Source organism: Bidens hawaiensis, unplaced genomic scaffold (assembly GCF_021521415.1).
Source record: "Bidens hawaiensis isolate Kalapana, Puna unplaced genomic scaffold, B.hawaiensis_p1.1 tig00009917_1, whole genome shotgun sequence".
Lineage (NCBI taxonomy): Eukaryota > Viridiplantae > Streptophyta > Magnoliopsida > Asterales > Asteraceae > Bidens > Bidens hawaiensis.
Window position 1 is genome coordinate 737,551 of NW_027491746.1, and position 25,281 is coordinate 762,831.

The 25,281-nt window shown below is 34.8% G+C and overlaps 1 protein-coding gene and 1 pseudogene across 2 annotated transcripts; both read left to right on the forward strand.

The window, feature by feature from the left end:
* The first annotated feature begins 14,039 nt into the window (after window positions 1–14,039).
* On the forward strand, window positions 14,040–18,228 carry LOC143533804 (putative purple acid phosphatase 20). The gene is made up of 5 exons (XM_077028466.1): window positions 14,040–14,360; window positions 16,700–16,991; window positions 17,057–17,631; window positions 17,704–17,792; window positions 17,878–18,228. The coding sequence occupies exons 1-5, from the start codon at window positions 14,217–14,219 to the stop codon at window positions 18,068–18,070; spliced, it is 1,293 nt and encodes a 430-aa protein (XP_076884581.1). The 5' UTR covers window positions 14,040–14,216; the 3' UTR covers window positions 18,071–18,228.
* Window positions 18,229–21,306: 3,078 nt separating this feature from the next.
* LOC143533793 (uncharacterized) lies at window positions 21,307–24,799 on the forward strand (annotated as a pseudogene). Its single transcript, XR_013135419.1, has 5 exons — window positions 21,307–21,337; window positions 23,137–23,398; window positions 23,719–23,930; window positions 24,067–24,334; window positions 24,433–24,799. The product of XR_013135419.1 is annotated as an uncharacterized LOC143533793 (transcript).
* Window positions 24,800–25,281: the final 482 nt, after the last annotated feature.

Sequence of the window (25,281 nt, forward strand, 5' to 3'; positions counted from 1 at the left end):
TAGGTGATTTAGAATATATTTACCAAAAGGGATATTTTTTTTATTTATTTCATTTTAATTACTAATATAAAAAGAATGCATTCATTTTCCTGTGTACATTATCTCCCCCACATCTCCCACCTTAATTAACCTTCTTGCCGGCGGCCAGCCTGTTGGGTTTCAACGGTGGTTCGGAACGAAAACGGTCAAATATATAAAACCCGTTTTAGTTAATAATTATTTCGTTTCGATAGATATTAATCAATATTAATATATATGTATAAACGAACTATAAAACGCAGCGGATAAATAAACGATTTAAACGAACCAAAACCGAAACCCAAAACCCGGATCCGATTACAACGTAACACGAGCACGATTAAACAATAAAAACAACCATAGATAAAGTTAAAGCTTTATACCTCGGTTATCAAAACCGGGTGAGACACCGAGATATAACGAATGAACGCTAGATCTGAACACAATGAGACCCGACAACAATTCTGGCGGCGAACGGCGACGGCGAGCGGCGGCGAACGGCGGAACAGCAGCAACAGGTTGATGGCTATAGTGGATAGCAGCAACGGCGGCCAGAAGCTAGCGACAGTGGTGACCAGTGGCGGCAGCGGCCGGAAAAGCGGCATCACCGGATAACCGGGTTCGCCGGAAAAGCGCTTTGGCCGGATTATGGAGCTGCTGATGATGGCGGTGCTCGGTGGTGTAGCAGCAGTAGCGAGCAAAGGCAGCAGTGAGCTCCAGTAGCTGCAGCTTAACGGCAGCGGCGTAATTCCGGTGGTCGGAAAACCGGGCAGCTGAAAATCAACGGCGGCAGCTGCTTTTAGTTTGTGGCTAGGGTTGTTGGTTATTATTAAGATTATATTTTTTTCTTTTTAATATCATACCATATATATATATATATATATATATATATATATATATATAGTAACTTAGGGTTTAAACTAATTTAAACCCAATGGGCATTTAGCCCAAATTAAACCAAAAGCCTTTAACCATAATAAGTCGTGTCCAATCGTGTCTAGCCCAGTTAACAACTCAAGTAGGCTCGGTGTTCATTATTCTCGGTGTAACTCTAACCGGGTCACAATAGGGTTGACCCGCGTTGACTTGACCCGAACCGACCATTTTTCCAACAGTCTCCCACTTGGATGGATTTGGATCAAGTAGCACAACGCTGACAGGTAGAGGTGTTCTAGCTACACATAGTTGTACCCAACTAATTATGACATTTTTAAATCCATAACCAAAATATCTTGGAATACCTTATTGCAAGATAATGAATTTATAGTAATCATTGTCATCAATCCTTTCTGTAAAAGACATCAATTGAACAATGAGACATGGATCAAATCAATCTCATACAGTGTTCAATTATTTTAGTTCTCGATATATAGTCAAAGTGGTCCAATCAAACACACAGTAGGTTTGGTTGAGGCCTCACACTTTACCAGTTTGAATCAACGAGGGCGCCAATATGTCTAACTGTTACATTTTAATGTAAGGGTACAAAATCCCATCTGGACTACATATAACTCCCACTGAACTTCAGAACATTCCCAATCAATGCCTTTATGGTTGGCAGTTACGCAACAGCGGTTAACATGATCAAAGAATATTCCTCGGTAAACGAAAGTTCCAATATGTATCTCAGGTCTAAGGATACTAAATGAGTATACTATTATCAAAACATCTTATGATCAAGATCCATGAAGATAATTTGATGCGAGTTACATCCAACGTCATTCAAAATGAGGTCTGTGAGTTTGGAAGTCAACTGCTTGAGTCCAAAGTCAGAATAGTCTTAATTCAGAATCGTTCCCATGGGTCTGACCGACTACGGATAATTTAGAATACAATATTCATAGATTAAACGTATTAAAATGAACGCAGTTGTATTATTCAACGTTTGCATTTAACCATTAAATCAAAAGTGAACAGAGAAGTACAACTGATTAAACGTTCATACATCCAAATACTAAATCAAAATAAATCACTAGCAAGTCTAAGCCCGATTGCATCTCTATGCTTGTCCTGAGTTATTAGCTTAGTGAACAAGTCAGCTAGATTTTGATCTACGTCTACTTTGCTTACTATAATGTCACATTGTTCCAGTATTTCTCGTACATAGTGGAACTAAAAATGTGCTTGGCCATGTGATGAATATTGTGCTCTTTGGCTTGAGCAATAGCACCTGTGTTATCACATATCACGTCGATCATTTTCCTAACTTGGAATTAGATCGAGGTTGGCTATGAATTTCTTCATCCAAGCAGATTATGAGCGAGAAACATCTCGGTCATTCTGGAAGTTAGTGTCAGTGTAACACCTTACAGTGAGCTCCTCTTCCACTCCTCCAAACACGCATACGAGACGTTAGGTCTAGTACATAATATAGCGTTCATGACATAGCCAATCGCTGAAGCATATGGAATTGCTTGCATGTGCTTTGTCTCAATGTTCGTTGCCGGAGATTGCGATTTGCTAAAACGGTTTCTTTAGCAATGGAATAGCTCCTATCTTGGAGTTATTCATTGAGAAGCGTGTCATGAGTTCGCTTATGTATGTACTTTGACTTAGCCCTAGAAGCTGCTTAGATCTATCTCGATAGATCTTGATTTCCAGAATATAAGCAGCTTCACCAAGATCCTTTATTGCGAAACAAGCTCCCATCCAGTGCTTAACTACCTTAAGCATAGGAATGTTGTTTCCAATTATCAGTATATCATCCACATACAACATGAGGAATGATATAGTGCTCCCACTAGCCTTTATGTAAACACAAGGCTCATCTTCTGTCACACCCCGACCAAAGGCGGCGGAACATGCCGGGGTGCAACCGATTGCCCAAAAACACAAGACACTATTTAATGTGACAACATTTATTTAACTCATTTTACTTCAACAAATTTATAAACAACACTTCTCGTCTACACAAACAAGTTGAATACAAGTAGCAATTATATTATTCGTTTTACTAATATCCTAATAGTCTTGGTAACGTTTTCCTCAAGTCCTCGAGTCAACAAAAGTCAAACCTGTAACATTTCATAAAATAAAGTTTGTCAACACAAGGGTTGGTGAGCAATTCATAAGTTTGAGCATATAGTGTATAGTTTTAAAAAGCCACAAAACTTGTATACAAAACAATAAATAAAAGCAACAACTTGGATAAATTAACAATCGCTAATAGAATTACGTTAGCGCCACCTAGCTACAAGGGGTTGCCAAGTAGTCTAGGATTTAATAGAATATCGTTAATTGCATTACGTTAATGACACCTTGCCATTACCAAATGGTCTAGGATTTATAGATTTCCCCATGACTGAAAGCGATAAACACATAGGCACATAACATGTAAGCATAGAACACCAAATCAAGCAATTATTCAGGTAAATTATACAATCACGTTTGTGGGTTTAAAGATTCAAGTAATTAAAGCATGTAGTTTGATAAGTATGAAATGTTACCCCAAAACGAAAGATGGAAAAAGGGGTATGAAAGTACTCACCTCGATTGATGAACCGAGAAATAAATAGATAAATAAATGAAGCTTGAACGGTAAACAAGCAGATCCGACTTGAAATGATAAACACCTTAGCTAAAATAAATAATGTTATATATATATATATATATATATATATATATTAATGAACTTGAAACCATAATGAAACTATATTGGAAACATTGAACGAGGAGGTTCGGTTGTTAAAATCGGGTTACCGGTTAGTTTGTTAATGATTAGAGACTCGTACTTAATTAATAATTAGAATAAAAATAATATCATTTTATTGGGACTTTTAAATAACTAAACCAATATTAAATCAGAACAAGACGAGCTTAATTTAAGAGTTCGGTTTTATAAAAAAAAGAATGGATAATAAAGTTTACAATAATATTATTAATGATAAGATAGTAATGATAATAATAATTCTAAAAAGATATGTTATATATATATATATACTTTTATATATAGATATATAAGATAATAATAATAACTATTTCTAATAATACTAATATAGTATAATAATTATAACAATAATTATTATTAATAATACTAATATTAATAGTTATAGAATAAAATCTTGGTATTAAATTTTAAGGTGGTGTTGATAAAAATAGTAATAATAGTAACTAATATTGATAATAAATAATGATATCATACCCGATGTTGGTTCGAGTTCTAAACGAGTTCACAAAATACATATAAAAATATTATTGCTAACAATAAATGATAAAATATAATATTAATAAATAACAATAATATGATCTTTTAATATTATTAATAACCACTTTAATATTTATAACAATGATAATAATAATAACATTAATAATGAATATATATGTTAGTAAGTTTAATATAATAATACTAATAACAATTTTTATGTAATAATATTAGTACTAAGTATAAAAACAACACCAAAACCGGTTTAGGATGAGACTCGAACCCGAGGCCTCTAGTCTAAATCACTAACGTACAACTCAACCGAAACCAAGGTAAACAATTGTTAATTTAAACCCATAAGAAAATAATATAACCATTTCCCGGGTGTTTGTCTTTTACCCAAATAAAAAAAAACAACACTATATCCAAACCAACTCGTTTCAAAATATATAACCAACCAATATATCTGATTATTAACAATTTAAATCCGACAATTGATATATGAAAAATTAATAATAACAAAACCCAATTTATATCGTACGTATTATATGTTCACGAGTCGAAACTGCCGGAGAGAGAGAGAGGCGGCTGAGAGAGAGAGAGAGAGAGAGAGAGAGAGAGCCGAAGATAAAGAGTGAGAGAGACGAGAGAGATAGCGAGATAGAGAGAGAGAGAGAAGGGAGATAGACTGAGCCGAGAGAGAGAGAGTAGAGACGGAGAGAGCTGAGGCAGTGCGGGTGGCCGGTTTTCCGGTCACCGGAAAAACGTGTATGGAGAGAGAGCTCGCCGGAAAATCGTGGAGGGGAAAGGGAGTGGTGGTGGTGGCTGCGGGTGGTGGTTTGCGGACCAGAGGGAAGAAAGGGACGTCCAGAGGTGGTGGTGCGGGTGTGGTGGTGTTGGCCGGAGGTCGAAGTCGCCGGAGCCGGAAAAAGGGTCGCCGAAAATCGGCATGGGGGGTGGCTGCTGTAACTTTAATAATAATGTTAGGTTTAGGTTTTAGTTAGGTGTATATATATATGTGTCATATTTTCACAAAATACCCTCTAAGTTTCGGTCAAGCTTAAATACGAGTTCAAAGGTTCTTATAACTTGTAACGACTTTACGAAAATTAGTTTAGACCCGTTATGTTTTTCTTAACGACCCTAAAATGTGACAAACATCGTTTTATTTGTGATCGAGGTCTAAAATATTATTAAATAATAATTTAAATAAAGTTCTAAAAATGTTGTGTCGGTTTTACAAAATAAAAGTTTACAACACGAAAACAAATCGAGACCCGAATTTGACGAATGTCACATCTTCATTTTTGATAAAATCAAACTCTTTGATTACTCTCATCAAAAAATGTAGATTCCAGCTATGAGATGCATGTTTGAAAATCCAGTCGCTCCCTATTTCCCGACCTTCGGAGGGTAGCTCAATCAAGTTCCAGACTTGATTGTCATGAATAGATTGCATCTCGGCGTTCATGGCTTCACGCCTTTTCTCAGATTCTAGATCCAAGATTGCAGTTTTGTAGTTAGTAGATTCGTCGTTAGACTCGGCTACTAATAAGAGTTCGGGACCATCTAAATGCCATAGGTATTTAGAATTTGGTACGGAAGTCCTACTACTTCTGCGAACGCTTGTGTTCATGTCTGATGTATTAGCAACAACAATTTGTTGATCAGACGCTCCAACTTCCTCAGCGGTTGATTGTGGTTCTTGAATTTCTTCAAGAACGACAATGTTATCTCCAGTTCCTCGATTGAGAAATTCTTTCTCGAGGAAGTGGCCTTTTTCTCTTGATATTAATCATATTTGTATCAGTATGAAAGAAGTAATAACCGCTTTGGTAGTAGTATTTGACGAATGCGGGAGGTGGTTATAAGGGCGAAACTCCAAAGGGAGTGAGGCAAGTTAGTTCTACATATCATCGATCGAACCATGTTTAGCAAAGTTCGATTCCTCCTCTTGCTCACGCCATTATGTTGGGGTATACCAGGTGGAGTGAGCAGTGAAACAATTCCACACTCTTTTAGATGACTGATGAACTTTGAGATGAGATACTCTCCACCTCGATCTGATCATAGTATCTTTCATGGTTTCTAGTTATGGTTTTGAAAGGTTCACAAACATTAGTATGTATGAGTCCTAACAGATCTCTTGCTCATTCACTTTTATGAGTGAAGGAGTCCTTGGCGAGTTCGCCAGCTAAGCAAGATTCACAATTGTCAAAAGAGTCCAGTCCTGTGGATTCAAGAATCCGTTGGGATTGGAGTCCTTTAACTCTTGTTTTGCTTATGTGGCCAAGCTGGCAATGCTATAGAAATGTATCATTGATGCCAGATCGGATACGTTTTGAAAGATTATATACGTTATTGTTAGTTTGAACATCTATCTCATATATATTATATCGAGGTTTAGCCTCAAAATAAAAGATATCATTTAAGTAAGCAGAAATAGCCATGCCATTAAAAACGTACTTAAAACCCTGTTCAAACAACAACGAAACTGAAATGATGTTTCTGGTCAAACCAGTAGCATACAAACAATTATTCAAATGAAAAACTAGGTCAGATGGACAAGTAAAATGAAATACTCCAGTTGCCAGAACTGGTACTCTCTTCTCATCTCCAACGATGAGTTCCATGCTGCCTTTATTTAGTTTCCTCCACTTCTCAGGCTCCTGCAAGACATTAACGATGTGGAGACCACATCCGGTATCAAATACCCATGTGTTGCTAGAGACAGTGAAAAGTTCAATAACGTATATGGGAATGCCTCTAGAAGAGCCTTCGCCATTGGCTCTCTTCATCTTGATCTCAGCAAGGTATTCAGGACAGTTTCGCATCCAGTGTCCCATTTGGTTGCATCGGTAGCACTGGCGCTCCTCATGAGGCGGTGGTGGTATCTTTGGAACCCCTTTGTTAGCATTGGTGGCACTAGGGGCAGCAACGGTAACACTTTTCTTGCCTTTACCCTTATAACCTCGGTTCTTGGGATTAGGCTTCTTGACACCAGCAGATTGGATCATAAGAACTTGATTGGTCCTTGAAGGTATGTTCATCTCAGCCGTCTTGAGCATGTTATGAAGCTCCGGCACTGTCTTCACCCAACCATTCATGTTGAAATTCATTACGAACTGGTCGTATGAGTTAGGGAGAGAGTTGAGGATGAAATCAGATGTCATCTCATCGGGCATGGGATAATCAAGTTTCTTGAGCTGATCGATGTGCCCCTTCATCTTAAGAACATGCGCACTGACGGGAGACCCTTCTACCATCTTGCAACTTATGAGTTGTTTCATGGTGTCGAAACGTTCTTGACGAGCTTGTTTCTGGAACATGCCCTTGAGTTGCTCAAGCATCTCATAGGAACCAAAGTTTTCCAAGCCTTTAGCAAGCTCAGAAGTCATGGTGGCTAGCATAATACATGAGACCTCAGCTGAGTCGTCCTTATGCTTGTCAAGAACTTTTCGTGCAACGGCTGTGTTGTTTTCAGGCTCGGTTGGAACTGGTCCATCGAGAACATACAGGCGCTTTGTCATGGTGAGAACAAGTCTCAAGTTGCGGTGCCATTCGATGAAATTGGTACCGTTCAGTTTATCCTTCTCGAGGACAGTCTTAAGGGCGTAGAGTGAGATTTCGTTTGACGACATATGATTAATTAAGTAAAAGTAAATTTAATTAGTATTTTCAACGTTGTAGTCCTATTATTAATGACCCAATAACATTAATTAATTAGGAGTATGAGAATCTGGCTTCCAGTTATTAAAGGCAGCTGTAACACACAACATTAATAAGTGGTTAGGCAGACTGACAACGATTGCCAATTGTGAATAGAGCACAACTCTCGGTTATGAGGCCAATAGAGACAACGATTGTCTGTATAGATACGTTTAGCCTCATCTTTGCCCACTTTAAGTCTCCAGACAACTTTAGCACGTAACAGGAGAGTAAAGTAATAGTTGTCCTAGTACCGTGACGTGTGAAAGGGCCGGACGTGTCAACGAAGCGCTTTCACCTTGATGTGATAGGCTAGAAAACAAGTGCGGCGCTGTAGCTCCAAACACTCGAAATCTCGCAGTATGCCTCAAGTGTGACTTGTAGTAGGATTGACATAAACTATTGGTTTTAAAATTGGGATTAATTTTAAAATTACCAAATAGAGTAAAAGTCAAATTTTACTGTATTTATTATTGGGACGAATATATGAACCCTTTCATCTCTCAGGACACTTAGTTTTAAATAACCTATTAAAAACTAAGTTTGTCGCGATATAACTAACCAATTTTAAGTTAATAGAAAATCTATTAAGTTATTAGTTTTGGAAATCAAAACGTTTTTAATTTGCAAAACAGAATTGGTTAATAAAAATGTTTATTTTCAAATTTATTTGGTATTAGCTTGGTTTTAAAAAGAGCGCTTAAAGCGCAAAAAAGCGCAAAGCGACCTAAGGCGCAGGCTCCATCGCTTTTGTGTACATAAGGCGCACTCTGTACAAGAAGCGCAGCAGAGGCGCAAAAAGCGCACAAAAAAGCGCAAAAAGCGCGCGCTTCATGTACACGACAACGTTTTGTGCATCCGGACGTCGTACACTAGGCTTTTGAGCCTATACTTATAGGTAAAATATATACTAAATCATATATAAAGCTATATATTGGGTAGTGATGCTAAAAAATATATGGGATACATAAATTTTTTTTTACATGAGCAGTTTGCGCCTCACGTACGGAAAGCTTGCCGCTTTTGCGCTTCACGCTTTGCGCCTTAGTTTTTGACCCTGTCGCTTTTGTGCGCTTCACGCTTTTTAAAACCAAGGATATTAGATCGGTGATATTATAATCCTATTATAATCAATCCAAGCAATCACAATAGCAAATAATAATAATATGTAAATCCTTATGGCCAAAAGGTGATCGGTCTCGCTAGAGCCGATTAGGGAGACCGATCGGGTCAAGGGGTTCATAACACAAAACAACCACAAGGATGGACTTCTTCGTGCATCCCGTCATCTTGTCCGAACTCCCACTAACTCCAAGAAATCCTTGAGCTCGTCCTCGGTTATCTTCGCGTCTTCTTAATTACAAATTTATAAACTAACAAGTATTTGCCCTATTACAAATTTGAACCATCTTTATGGCCAAAAGAAAACCGAAAAATAAATAATAACCGTTTACAACTTTTGAACCAACCATATGGCCAAAACAAGCTCAAACACCAAACACAACCAAACAAACATAGGTCGGGGCCGGATTTACATATTCAAATTAAATAAAATTTCGGGTCATTTTGACTTGGTCAAATAATATAAACAAAATAATATAAACAAAACTTTGACCAAATCTAAAATCACCCGAAAATAAATCTAGATCAAAACTTTAAACGATTTAAAGTTTAAGATGTAGATCCAGTTTTAAACGAACCGGTATCGACTCGTACGTTGTAACCGCGGCTCTGATACCACTGTTGGGTTTCAACGGTGGTTCGGAACGAAAACGGTCAAATATATAAAACCCATTTTAGTTAATAATTATTTCGTTTCGATAGATATTAATCAATATTAATATATATGTATAAACGAACTATAAAACGCAGCGGATAAATAAACGATTTAAACGAACCAAAACCGAAACCCAAAACCCGGATCCGATTACAACGTAACACGAGCACGATTAAACAATAAAAACAACCATAGATAAAGTTAAAGCTTTATACCTCGGTTATCAAAATCGGGTGAGACACCGAGATATAACGAACGAACGCTCGATCTGAACACAATGAGACCCGACAACAATTCTGGCGGCGACGGCGAGCGGCGGCGAACGGCGGCGATGGTCGGAACAGCAGCAACAGGTTGATGGCTAAAGTGGATAGCAGCAACGGCGGCCAGAAGCTAGCGATAGTGGTGACCAGTGGCGGCAGCGGCCGGAAAAGCGGCCTCACCGGATAACCGGGTTCGCCGGAAAAGCGCTTTGGCCGGATTAGGGAGCTGCTGATGATGGCGGTGCTCGGTGGTGCAGCAGCAGTAGCGAGCAAAGGCAGCAGTGAGCTCCAGTAGTTGCAGCTTAACGGCAGCGGCGTAATTCCGGTGGTCGGAAAACCGGGCAGCCGGAAATCAAAGGCGGCAGCTGCTTTAGTTTGTGGCTAGGGTTGTTGGTTATTATTAAGATTATTTTTTTTCTTTTTAATATCATACCACACACACAGATATATATATATATATATATATATATATATATATATATATATATATTAAGTAACTTAGGGTTTAAACTAATTTAAACCCAATGGGCCTTTAGCCCAAATTAAACCAAAAGCCTTTAACCACCATAAGCCGTGTCCAATCGTGTCTAGCCCAGTTAACAACTCAAGTAGGCTCGGTGTTCGTTATTCTCGGTGTAACTCTAACCGGGTCACAATAGGGTTGGCCCGCGTTGACTTGACCCGAACCGACCATTTTTCCAACACAGCCAACATGTCCGGCTACAACACCTCGCCGACCACCATTTCTGATGGCAAGAACTGAAATGAAGAAGAAGAAAAGATCTCTAAACCACGAAACCCATTTATCCCTCTTTTCGGGGAGGTGGGTTTCGCAACCACCAAACCGTCGCCGCCTCTCTCTAATCGCCGGAAAATTTAAAACCCATCACAGGTCAAATATGCCGGAAAAACGAGATCTAAAACCTGTAAATTGACCTGCACTATCTCCATTCTCTCTCTCTCTCTCTCTCTCTCTCTCAACTATCACCATCTCACGAGTGCGGCGATGGTAGTGATGCACGATGATGATGGTGGTCGGTCGGGAGCAAGATGGTGACGGGATGGAATCATGGAGCTGTAGACCTTAGGTTTTTCTAAAATTAATTAAAGTATAATTAATACATATATCTGATATGCAATTATGCATACATTTACAAATATATATAAAAAACTGAATAAATTTGGGTTTAAAACTATTTTGGTAAATATGAAAAAGGTGAGAAATATAGAGAAAAAACCTATTTTAGTAAATACTTTCTAAATCACCTATATTGGTAAATAGTTTTTCCCTATCACCCATTTTGGTAAAAAAAAACTCCTACCTATGTGTATGTTTGGCAAAACTAGCTGCTAGCTGTAGCTAGAAGCTGGTGGCTTGAAGCTGGTAGCTGTAGCTTTTTAGATATATTTAAATGTTTGACAGAGTAGCTGAATTTTTAATAAAATGTATAAAATTACTAAAATAGACATAACTAAAAACAATAATAGTAAATGTATTTATTTTCAAAGGTTACTTAAGTAAATTAAAATGCTAAAATCTTATAGCTCTTTCTAAACGCTACTAGTAGAAGCTTTAGGCTATGTTTGGCAAGGAGCATTTATGAGCTTCAAGCTTTTACGAAAAAGCTCATATTTAATAAAAATCTTTGTTTGGTTGAAGTAGCTTCAAGGTTTTAGATTGGTAGAAAAAACTCCATATTTGAAAGCTAGTAGTAGTATTATACTTACCTAACATAATAGTATTATTTCAAATATATTGAAAAATCATTGTATTTTCTCTATTTTTCACTTATACCATAAACCATTTCTTATATTTTAAAAAAACTTACTCATTAAATTTAATAGACGGACTATGAATGCTCTCACATCCCCATCTCCTCTCCCGAACCCATTTTGTGTAGACGGACAGAAAGATTATCTTTAGGAATTTTCCATTTCATTATAATTTACTATAAAACGATTACAATAGAGTGGTAGGCAAACGGGCAACAAGCTGCGCCGCAACCCCATTTTGAATAGCAAAGCCAATCCTGCTAAAAACGAAGTTTTGGGACCTAGAAGCTGAAGAGGTTCCGTGTACGACGCGCTGAACCCTACTCAAAAATTTCACAGCCTCTAGGGCCAGGAAACCAAATGTATCAAAGGCAAATGGTAGAAAGACATGTTGATTATCTAAACAAGCTTTCTCGTGTTTAACAATTTTGCCTGATTCAGCATTCAACGCAGCCTGACCCATAACAAACCCACGGTCCCTGAGCCCAACAAGAGGAGACACTCCTGTAAGATCCACACAGGAGTGTTTCCCCCTGTCCACCCGAACACAAGAATATCAGCTGGTCGTAAAGTGGATCTCCCTTCAAGAGGATCCGTGAGAAAGTTAACACGGGCCTCCTTTTTAGCAGAAATCCCTTCTCGTTTAAGAACATTACACAGAACATCCCTAACCAAATCATGTCTGTATTTAAAGCCAATCAATTCTTTGCAATGCACCGCATGGTCACCAAAAGAATCCAAACAGACCTTGCGACAAATTGGGCAAGGTTCATCAGTCGGGAACATAGGGATCATTAACCGGTACTTAAGGATAGCCCGATACTCCAAACCCCACATACGTTGGCCTAATCCTTCAATGGGTATGGCCGTTAGAAAATCCTGAGCCCGAGGAGCCCGAAGGCATTCAAACACCGCCTTTTGACGAGGGGATAGATCAAACTTCACTTCTAAACTCTTGACGATTCCACTAAATAAGGCACTCGCCACAACATGTTGGGCTTTAGGGGGGGTGGTGTTCTTATTAGAAAAAATACAGGGGCATATGGGCCATTAAAAAGGTTGGAGGAGCTTTTGTGTAATATTTAATAGTTGAATTTTTCTTATAGCTTTTCATCCGTGGCTCATTTTTTATTTAACAGGTGTTGTTTTTTTTACAATGTTTAATAGTATTTACTTAATTAAATTTGAACTTTATTCTTTTGGCTTACACTGTTGTATTCTTTTGATAAACATCTTTTTAAGATTCGTTTTCGTTTTTGTTAACATTCATTTTATCACGAAGTCAATCTTTCATGATTTCTAAATATACCATTGCGACACGTATCTTATCTATCTTAAGATGTTTACAGGATACAACACTAGTTTATATCAAAATAACAAAATAAACTTATTTAAAAGTATTTATGTTAAAAACTTAAAATAAATATATGTAATGTGATATAATAATAAAGAGAGAGAAATTAAATAATTCATTAATAATCAATATTCTTAAAAAAGATCAACAAATTTGGACTGGGGCGACGAGATTTAAATTGAATCTCGTCTGCTCCGTCCAAATTTAAAATGAATCCTTCTTTCCCGTCTAAATTTAATGTGAATCTGTCTTTTTCATCCAAATTTTAAATAATTTCGTCTTTACAGTCCAAATTTTTAGAAATTTTTTTTGTCCTCTTATCTAACATTTTTTTCTTTCTCCTTCAACCTCTTTCTTCTTTTTTTCTTCTTCTTCGTCATCATTATCTTCTTTTTATTCATCATCTCTGGCGATTTTTAGTTTTCGACTTGTCCGAGGAGAAATATTTCGATAAACACGACTTGTCCGAGGAGAAATATTTCGATAAACACGGAGTGGCTTCATCGTCAACTTCGTCATCTTCATCATTGTTACAGAAATCATAGTAATAATTATCGATCAACGACGAGAAATTTTGGAAGTTGACCGTTTTCCGTTAATGGGTTTTCTTTTTATTGCCAATGATGAAGAAGAAAAGATGATGATGATGAAAATGAAGAAGAAAAAAAAAGAAGAGAGAAGTTGAAGGGGAAATAAAAAAGTGTTAGAGAATATAACAAAAAAATTTCTAAAAATTTGGAGGGAAAAGACGAAATTATTTAAAATTTGAATGAGAAAGACGAAATTCACTTTAAATTTAGACGGAGCAGACGAGATTCAAATCTTTTAAAATCTTGTCGTTCTCGTCCAAATTTATTAGTCCATTTTAAAAATATTAATTATTAATTGAGTCATTTAAATTTGTTCTCTTTTCAAATATTTCATTTAAGGAATTTTCTCTAATCATATTACATAGCCTGTCTTTTTGTATATAAATAGACAGCAATCTAACATAGTACGACGAATGAGAACAAATGTAAAAGGTCAAAACAACACACAGCAAATCTATACCACCTCATCAACATCATCGACTCATAGTTTTGTACCTTTGTCACTTAAATTGTGTATATAAATATTGGCATTCATCAACAAACATTAAACCTCTACATCCTCGTAGCATATCATTCCCTCACTCTCCAACTCATGTCTCCAAAGTTATGGTTACCTGTTATGTATATGGTCGCCATATTCGCTGCGAAAGTTGCTGATGCGTATGTACGGCCACCACCGAGGGAGAATCTTGTTGTATCACTTGCCGGAGATGATGACCCAAGCACTCCACAACAAGTAAGTAGTTATTAATTTTTTTTTTGAAGTTAAATCATATCTTCATTTAACTAAAAAAAAAGATTCAGTTATCACATAGAGGCAGGTAAATGAATTCTATTTATTATTTGTTGTAAAACCACATTTTTTTAATAAGTATTAATTATAATGTAAAATCGAAAACAAACCCTTAAAATCATTGTTTTGGTGGCCAATCATTGAAAATAAAAAGAGTAGTTTGGAAGCAAAAATATGAAGTTAAAACGAACTTTTCTTGGGAGTTGGAGGGAAGTAATATAATTTTGTACACCAAATAACAAGAATTTTATTTTTATTTTTGTAAATTATTTTAGCATTATTTATAGTTTGATTGGGTTGGGCAATGTAATATGTAATTAGATTTTGCTAAGTGATAAATAAAAAATAATAACAACAGTTACTTGATATATATGGCTTATTTTGTTCGAACCAAATTTATATTTTGAAACCATCCCAAAAACCCAATTTGGTTTGACCGAAAACCAACCGAATATTAATTCGGTAATTCGGTTTGGTTCGTTTCGATTTTCAGTTTAGTAGCTTTGAACCCAAATAATGAATACCCCTACTTGATTCACAAACTTTATGTGGAGAAAAAAAAAGGAAACTGTGACTGAATGTCGGGATGGATTTGTTTCATGGTTTTTTTCTTCGGTTATATGTTTAACGAAAAATTTGAGGTTGAGGTTCACGAGTTGTGAACCACCAATGCATTGTCGATGCTCTAAGAATACACCGTTAATAACTTATATCAAAGGTTAATGGTTTTACACTTATTATTATATAACCTATTGAAATGAAGGTCTAAATTTAGGTTCGAAAATTGGGCATAGTGACAAACTATCTTCAAGTCTCGTGACTTTTAAACAAATCAGAAGTTACGTTTCTTTTTAAGCTTTGTCAATTTATATGTTCTTTTGTTTATCGTATTTCTAGATATGCAAACGACAAACATATACACGTTATTGCCTGAATCACAGTTACTATTTTATAATTATATTTAATTAAGAAAAAAATGTGTTTTATATTTTATTGTAATGACTAATAAAATGGTTTAAAAGTAATAGAAACTGAAAACTCAGAGGCTAAGAAGTTAACATTTATAAGGTATTTAATCATGGGTGACCAATAACTAAATCTTAAAAAAATGTTAGAAGTGAAACCAAACCAAAATTAACCGCAAACCGAATTAACCGACAATTGATAATCATCTATTTTTGTTGTCTTTGTTAACCGGTATTAATCGAATCGAGTCATTCATATTTTATATATTTATAGCTGTTAGACCTCCAATTTGTAAATTTATACATCCTCTTTGTGTATTATACATCCATTTTATATATTTATATTTTCATTTTATGTTCGCCCTGCTTGCGTTTCGCGTATATGATGTATATATGTGTGAACCCTCGGGGTGGGCAAAAGTGAAACTGCACTAAATTTGACGTTATTTTACTAATCTCATTATAATAACGTTAAAAGTGTCGAAAGGTTAATCAGGCATCATGTGGTGGCGTTGATAGCCGAAAGACAAGGGTACATGCACCAAACGGCGGTGCCCCGATGGTTGAGTGTTATGCGCCCTATGTCCAAGGCTTGTTACAAAACTACTATCGAGCCGGGGGTCTCACAGGAAGCAGTCTCTCTATTCCTAAAGGGTAGAGGTAACGCTGCCTACATCTTACCTTCCTCAGACCCTATCATAACTTTGTTATTGGTGGAATATACTGAGTACGATGATGATATAATGATATTTTCATTTTATGTTCTTCTAAGCAAAATTTTTTTAGCACAAGTAGGGTTTTTGTCAAGAGGGTGTAGCTTGTACAAAGGACACCTTGGCCTCTCTGCTTTTTTTTCTCAGTATCGTAAATATATATTTTTGTCCAAAAGCTTTTATATATGGTGTAAATTTACTTGTTTTCGTCCGACTTTTGAGCCCCCGGCCTCCTCTCCGATGTTTTCGTCCAAGTTTTACCACTTAATTTGGTTATTAATTGAAATTAACTGAAACCGAACAAAATACCAACAAATTAACCGAATAAACCGAACCCAATTAACCGAAAACCAATTAGTTAATAAACTTGATTAACCGATGCCTTTGGTCTTGATTTCAGTTTAGGCTAATAATTGAACCGAACTATGCAAACTCCAAATTTCAGTTGTTCTGCATACAATTTGAAAAAAACAACGTTACTTTCTTCCTACTTGACCTCTAGTAAATTTTTCTTTCAAATAATCTTCATATCTATAAAATATGTTCAAGATAATGTTGCATTTCTTTTTTTGGTATAAATATTGAAAAATGTTGGTTTAAACAGGTTCACATATCTTTGGCTGGTGAAGATAAAATTCGAATTTCATGGATTACCGATGATAATACTCCGCCCACGGTTTACTACGGAACATCTTCGGGGAAATACGATAGTTCGGCTAATGGGACCATTTCTTCTTATGAATATTTAACTTACACGTCAGGTGAAATACATGACGTAGTAATAGGTCCATTGGACCCAAGTACCGTGTATTATTACTGTTTTGCCCTTGGTTTGACTCACGAGTATACTTTAAAGACTCCTCCTGCCAAGTTTCCAATAAAGTTCGTTGTTTCAGGTAACTTATTCATCGTCATATTTTTTACTTAAAACATTATATAGAGCTAAAATGAATGTCAACAGGTGATCTTGGACAGACCGGATGGACAACGTCTACCCTTGAACACATTTCACAATCAAACTATGATGTGCTTCTACTACCCGGAGATTTGTCATATGCCGACATGTTGCAAACACTTTGGGACTCATTCGGACGCCTGGTGGAGCCGCTAGCGAGCCAAAGACCGTGGATGGTGACACAAGGCAACCACGAGGTTGAGAAAATCCCAGTCATCCATTCGACCCCATTCACCGCCTACAACGCAAGGTGGCATATGCCATATGAAGAGAGCGGGTCCGGTTCTAACTTGTACTATTCGTTTGGGGTCTCAGGGGTTCACGTCATCATGTTGGGCTCCTACACCGATTTTGACTCCGCCTCTGACCAATACCAGTGGCTAGAGGCGGACTTGAAAAAGGTTGATAGGAGCAAAACACCATGGCTTGTGGTGCTTATTCACGCGCCATGGTATAATTCTAACAATGCTCATCAAGGCGAGAAAGAGTCAGTCGATATGTTGGAATCAATGGAGGGGTTGCTTTACAAAGCTCGTGTAGATGTTGTCTTTGCGGGTCATGTCCATGCTTACGAACGTTTTGTAAGCCACCACCTCATTACTTCAATCTAAAACAATCACGCGATAAACATACTAATTTCTCTTGTATTGTAGAATCGTGTTTACAATCAAGAAGTCGACGATTGTGGCCCGATGCATATCACTATCGGGGACGGAGGTAACCGTGAAGGTCTTGCAAGCAAGTGAGTTTACTAAGACAAAAATAAATTTTGTGTTTCATTAAATTAGTAATGATCATTACCAAGTTTTAACAACCATTTATTTTAGGTACAAAGAACCACAACCGACAATATCCGCATTTAGGGAAGCAAGTTTTGGGCACGGAGAACTTGAAGTGGTGAATGCAAGTTACGCTTTATGGTCATGGCATAGAAATGATGACGACGAATTAGTTAAATCTGATTCGGTCTGGATTAGAAGTTTTGCTTCTAATCCAAGTTGTAATAAGTTAGTAATATGAACTCACTTGTTAGCCAACTTGAGTGATAATGAATACAAAGTTTGTGACATTCTGTCTTTTAATAGCACAAATCGGTTGTTTATAAGTTATCTAGACAAACATGATAACCACTAACATTAGTAAAAAAAATGTAGAATATATAGAGCTGTTACAAACAAGTGACCCTTCTCATAATTCATAAGCTAACACTAGGCATCTCGTTATGGTGGATGAGTGGATAAGTCTATTATTTATATAAATCTAAATTTTTTTTTTCAGGTAATAATCAAAATGTCCATTTGACCAATTATTTCCTAAAAGGTCTATCCTAGAACTTGTCGACCCAATTATTTTTAATCAGTATTCAATAACATTTTTAACAAACAATATTTACCACGTGTTAAAAACCGTCGGGCCTATAGTTTCTTTTTCAAAGCGTAGGAGCAGACAGATTATTTGGGCGTCAATAGGATTATTTTTGCTTCCTATAATTTTTTTTTCAGCTTACAGCGAGGTTTTTCTGAGTTCCAATGAGATGTTTTTGACAAGTGACTAAATTTGATTGGTTAAAAACCCCGTCCAATAATAATTGAAAAATGATCCGGTTGACGTCTTTTAGAGTGACCATTATAACTTATTGATTATAATTTCTTATTTTATTTTTTAATTTTAAATATACATTATTTGAAGGTAAGTGACATGCCAAACTATATATTTCATTAATGGAAAATCATCAATATAAATATTTGACCATCTAGCTAGAAATACGAAAATATGCACTGTTACACTTTTTATATTATTTTTTACTATAAATAATTTTTACTTTAATTCAATGTGCCAGAATAAACATTTGACCACCACAAAATACAAAAATAAACGTTGTTACACTTTTTATATAATACTTTTTAATATAAACTAAACTTTTATTTAATGATGAAAAAATTATCAAAATAAACATTTGGCCACCTTAAAATACGAAAATCATCATTGTTGACAAATACCTGATTTCTTTCTCTTTGCTTCAACAACAATTGTTGTAGTGATTAGGATTAAGACCATCTTCATTGATGTTTTTTTTCTTTTTTTCCAATCAACCCAAAAACCAAGTAATTGTTGGAGAGCTTGATTTAAACCAAAAACTAATGTTTCAAGTTTGGTTTTTTAAACCACCAAAAACCACCAATTGTGGGCCCAACATCACATCGTTCATCCCCCCCATATATATATACACACACCCATATTTATATTTATAAAATATATTAAAATATTATACATATATGTATTTTTTTTTGTTTGTCTATTTTTCACGTAACGGCAAGTTTAATGGTTAAACTTTTTAAAGACTATTTTCTTGACGATTTTATTATCTATTTTACAACGCTTAAATCAAAATAAAAAACATTAAAAGAAATCCTAGAATAAGAAGTTGTTACAAGAAGTCCTATACATTACAAAAAGTCATAGTAAAAAAAACGTTACAAGAAGTCCTAGCAATAAAAAAAAACGTTACAAGAAGTCCTACTTATCCAAATCAACGTCATCCAACCCGTGTTTTGCCATTATTTTGTCGCATACTTTCTTGTGAATCGCTAGTCTCTTCGGGTCCATATGCGAGCGATCCGCAAAAAGTATGTTCATATCTTGATTAAATATTTTATAGTATTGTGAAATTCTTATTTAAAAATAAATGTAAAAGTAAGTGGATGATATGAAAATGTAAAGATGGTTTGAAAATATGTATTATTAAAGTAAAAAAGGTGGCTTTTAAAAAAGTTAATATGACACTGGTGTAGTTAGTTTAAACCAAAAACTATTGGAGATGGTCTAATAAGGGAAAATTGTTTGGTGGTCAACTGAAGCGAATTTGTATATGTCAAAGAATAACCAAAAAAACAATCTCTAACTACTTCATGGCAGGAGTGTTAGACCACACCGCACCCAAAAAAAAACATTGTTATACGCTTATATTTGCTACTAGTTTTTGAACCATATATTACACGAGATTGTCAAATGATAAAAATGAATACAGTCCGTTATTTAAAATAAAGGAACAAAGTTAAATGCAAAAGAAATAGAATATATATTACAAATAATAAGAAGTCTAAAATACCAGATTTATAAATTCGAGAAAATCTCTTTATATGCAACATTTGTTGTTTTATCACAAGTATTCACATTGTCATCTTATATTAACAATTTTAGATTATGTATGCTAGTTACACTAGATAATGCAACATATACTGTCAATTGGAAAACACTAGACATTAAATAAACAAATCAACTGTAGAAAAAAATTATTTTTGGTTATTTTCTACTTGTTTAACTTTTATAAATCTACTTATTTGATCTTTAATCAATATTTTACTTTTAATTTTGCTGAATCTTTTATAATCCAATTATTAAAATGGTTTCGACCAATAATCCATGGATACCTAAAATGAACGAGATGAAAGATTAGAATATAATGTAAATTTGACATATAAGCCTCGTTATTTTAGTTAGATAAAACTCTTTGATTTACCATAAATACTTTGACTATAGTTGTAGGTGAGTTTTTTTTCACACCAAAATGGGGTGTGTGAAAAAATTAATTACCAAATAGGTGATTTGAAAACTATTTATTAAAAATGTTTTTTTTTCTAATTTTATTATATAAAATAAATTTTACTAAAAAATAAATAAAAATGTAATATATTACATTTATTAAAGTAAGTGGCTGGTATTATAAATATATTTTTTTAATCTTATGATATGACTTGTTATATTCTAGGAGAAATTATTTTCAAGTAAAATAATTTGTTGAGTTTTTTTTTTCTAAATTCTTAATTTTAAATGAAACATTAAGTCGAAATGATTTGATAAAATGAGTTGTCCAATAAAAATAGGAGATAGAAACAAAAAAAAACAATTTGGTAAATATTTTAAAATCAGCAATTTCTTTCTCTTTGCTTCAACAACCATGGTTGTAGACAAAGTTGTGATAAGGATTAAGTAAGGGAAATTGTTTGGTTAATGTTGTGGTCAACTCTGAAACAAAAAAAACTCAATTCTAGGTGGTCAAATGTTTGTTTTTAATGGTTATCCATTTCTTTAAATTAAAGGGAAATTAGTTATAGTAAAAGTGAATATGAAAAGTGTAATATGCCATTTTCGGTTATTTTCTAATAATTATCCAATCTATATATATATCCGTTGTAGTTGAGCACAACATTAATCAAACCATTTTCTCTTCCTTAATCCTTACCACAACCACGACAATGGCTGCTGAAGCAAAGAGAAAGAAATCAGGTATTTTGATGAAATTTGTCAAATGATTTTCGTATTTTAAGGTGATCAAATGTTTATTTTGATGTTTTTCCCTTTCATTAAGTAAAAGTATTTACTTATAGTAAAAAGTATAACTATACAAAGTGTAACAATGTTTTGAAACTCCTGTCGGGAGGTAAGTTATAGGCCGTTTTCGGTTATTTTCTAATTATTCTTCAAGCTATATAAATACGCAGCATTTTACCACAACATTAGTCAAGCCATTTTCTCTTAATCATTATCACAACCACAACAATGGCTTAATGAAAGTTGTCACTTGTGATTGTGGCGAAGCTTCGACAAGCACGCCCGGGGGGGGGGGGGGGGGGGGGGGGCTCAAATTTTTGGTCGAAAACGGGTAACTTTATATTACATACAAAAAATTTCGGACAAAAAACGGCTAAATTTACAATACCGTGTGAAAATACCGGGGGGGGGGGGGATACTTTCATATACTTTTTGAAATACCTTTAACGAGCTTGTGTAGTACCTTAAACAATCTAAAGTTTTGCTGCACAATGTAAAACTAATACGCAGAAGTTCATAAAAGGTAAAACTTAAAATTATTTAAGGCTAGACAAGCTTAAACGAATTTCCTATACGAAGAATCTAAAAGTATGTATATAGTATTATCAATATTTTATCTTATGGAAAGAAAATCACTTAATATATAGGGGTGGATACACAGCACAAGTAAGAAAACCTAGTAAATATAAATCTTAACAAATCTATTTTAACTACAATATACATGAATCTATCTTTATCCTCTAATCTCTGCTAGAAAATCATATCCATACGACGGTTTTTGTTGGAAATTTATTAGAAAACTTAGTTTCCAATGATTTTTGTGCAAAAAGCAGCATGCGAAAAACACATTTTGGAATTCATTTTCAACAACTTTTTCTACAAAAATTATGCAAAAGTATGTTGTTGCAAAACTTTTACAAATTTTCAACAAAACTTATTTTATTTGTTCTTTTTGATACAAAATCATGTCTATCAACACAAGTTATAGTGCTGTATCGTGTCATGTCTAAAATGTTATACCGGTTCTACTCTAAAACTGTTTATAGTATCAATATTTAGTGTTTCTCTTATCAAAACAAAACCCTTTAAATATACTAATAGGAATTACAACACAAATGAGGAAACCTGATAAATATAAATCCAAACAAATCTATTTTAAATATAATATACATGAATTAAATTTATCCTCTAATCCCTACTAAAAATTTGAATCATATCTTTTTGGCGGTTTTTGTTGGAAACTCCAATTTTCAATGATTTTCATATAAAAAGCTGCTTGAGAAAGACAAATGTAGGAAAAATCATCTCCAACAATTTTCCTACAAATTGCTATAAAGGTATGTTCTTGCAAAGTTCATACAATTTTACAACAAAACCTTCTTTATTTATTTATTTATTTGCTACAACTTTCAACAAAAGTATAATACTATATGATAACACAAATAACAATATTTTTCTCTTTGTTGTAAAGTTAATACCAAATGATTTTGTTGTAATAACATAGCAAAATCAAGCCAGTTTATTTATTTATTTTTTTGGGAAATTTGTCTAAAATATGTTGGGAGTTACATGTAGGAATTTATAGGAAATAGGAAAATGAGATATTTTCTAGCAGTGTTAATAAACGAGCTTTATTTGAGGCTCAACCTTTTCTCAAGCTCGAAAAAGTTAAGCTCGTTTCAATCTATTTATCAATTTATTTATCAATCCAATCTAAAGTAGCTCATAATTAACTGTTATTAGAAACATTTCAGGTATTTTGATGAAACTTGCACTCGTTTTCTTTATTGGGCTTTTAGCATGGGCTTATCAAGCAGTATGTCCACCTGCCCCGAACAAAGTTGGGCCTCCAGATGGGCTTCCAGTTACAACACCAAGAATCAAGCTTCGTGATGGAAGATATTTATCCTATAAAGAATTTGGTGTCCCAAAAGAATCAGCAAATACAAAATAATATATGTTCATGGCTATGACTCTGACAAGCATTCTACTGTTATTGCCACGTCAGATTCTTCGGTATGATTCCTTCCTTGTCATGTTGATCGTTTATTTAGTTTCTAACCGCGCATTACGACGAAAACATGATTTGGTTGACATTCGGTAAAAATTATCGAAACATGTATGTGTTTTAAAAAAAAATATAAAAATGTGAAAGTGTTATTATAACTTAGGGAATACAAAACGAACATTAATTGAAAATTTTGAAATACCTAAAAAAAACCATAAAATTTGTACATGCAAAAAAGATTGTCTCAAAATGAATAGTGTTTATGTAAGAGAACACAACATTGGTAAATTAAACATGGGATATTAGTATTGACAAAATACTTTTGCAGGCTATAATTGAAGATTTGGGGATTTATATTGTGTCATTTGATCGACCGGACTATGGAGAGAGTGATCCGGATCCTAAACGGACATTAAAGAGTTTGGCTTTAGATACGGAAGAACTTGCTGATCAACTTGAACTAGGATCCAAGTTTTACGTGGTCGGGTTTTCTATGGGCGGGCAAGTGATTTGGTCTTATTTGAAGTACATTCCTCACAGGTATGTGTACATATAGGTTTTAACTTGATAAAAAACGACGTGGAGACATTTTTGTAATTACTATGAACAGAGTAATTACGCTACAAAAAATAAAAATTGAACTACACGCTAATCTGTATATATGTGATGAAAACAGGCTAGCAGGAGCAGCTCTTATAGCTCCAGCAGTTAATTTTTGGTGGCCAAAGTTACCATCAAACTTATCACAACAAGCGTTTTCAGAGCAGTTTCTTCCGGTTCAATGGAGTCTACGAGTCTCGCACTATCTTCCATCATTGTCTTACTGGTGGAACACGCAAAAATGGTTTCCTAGTATGAACATTATGAATAACAACCCGAATATTCTTTCTCGTCAAGATTTAGAACTCGTGCCAATATTTTTAGCGAGTAGAAAAGAGCCACTGGTACTAAAAATGCAATTTCACAAACTATATTGTTTCAATAATAATAATTTAAATATTATGTGGACATATTGTTAATTTCTTTGTTGTGTGTTATAAAGGGACTAGTGAGACAACAAGGAGAATATGAGTCGCTTCGCCGTGACTTGAGAATTGGATACGGTTCATGGGAATTTGTCCCAACTGAACTTGAGAACCCGTATCTAGAAAACGAAGGGTCCGTTCATATATGGATGGGTGATGAAGATAAGTTTGTGCCCGTGACACTACAACGGTATATAGCTCGACAGCTTCCATGGATAAACTATCACGAGCTTGCGGGTGCAGGCCATATGTTCCCTTATGCTCATGGGAACGCTGATGCCATCCTAAAAGCACTTGTACTTGGCCAAAATTAGTTTAGTGTATGGTTTTATGGAATCAGTTTGTAGCTTGCTAAACCATTATCAAGCTAATTTATTATAAATGATTGTTATATATTTAGAGTATGGATCCAAAAACATCTAACTTCATGAAAAGTGTTATGAAGAATTTATAATATTGATCAAATAAAATCCATAGTGGGATAATAATGTTTTAATGTCATAAGTAAATGCCCTTCGTTATTAATCAACTCGTCTATTGATATGATTAATTTTTAGGGCTATACAGCCAGAGGCAGCTCAACCATTATGGTGGGTCAATTCTAAGTAAAAATACGAGGTCCTAATAACCAGAAATCAACTAATAAATGGTCACATGAAATTTTCATGTTCGATAAAGCTAAATTTAAGAGTTCTAACTAATATGCTTTAGACATTCTGGGGATTGTGACAACCAATTACCACAAAATCATGTGGCATATACAATGAATAGTCCACCATATGTCACAGTCACAGAAGAGTAACGCTGGTTGAGAATCGATAAGTTATGAATTTGCTTTGATTTAATAGATCTTACGATAACGTTCC

Coding starts and splice junctions, on each gene's coding strand:
- LOC143533804 (XM_077028466.1), top strand. CDS start 14,217: ATGTCTCCAAAGTTATGGTTACCTGTTATGTATATGGTCGCCATATTC. Junction 14,361..16,699: donor ACCCAAGCACTCCACAACAA/GTAAGTAGTTAT, acceptor TGGTTTAAACAG/GTTCACATATCTTTGGCTGG. Junction 16,992..17,056: donor AATAAAGTTCGTTGTTTCAG/GTAACTTATTCA, acceptor GAATGTCAACAG/GTGATCTTGGACAGACCGGA.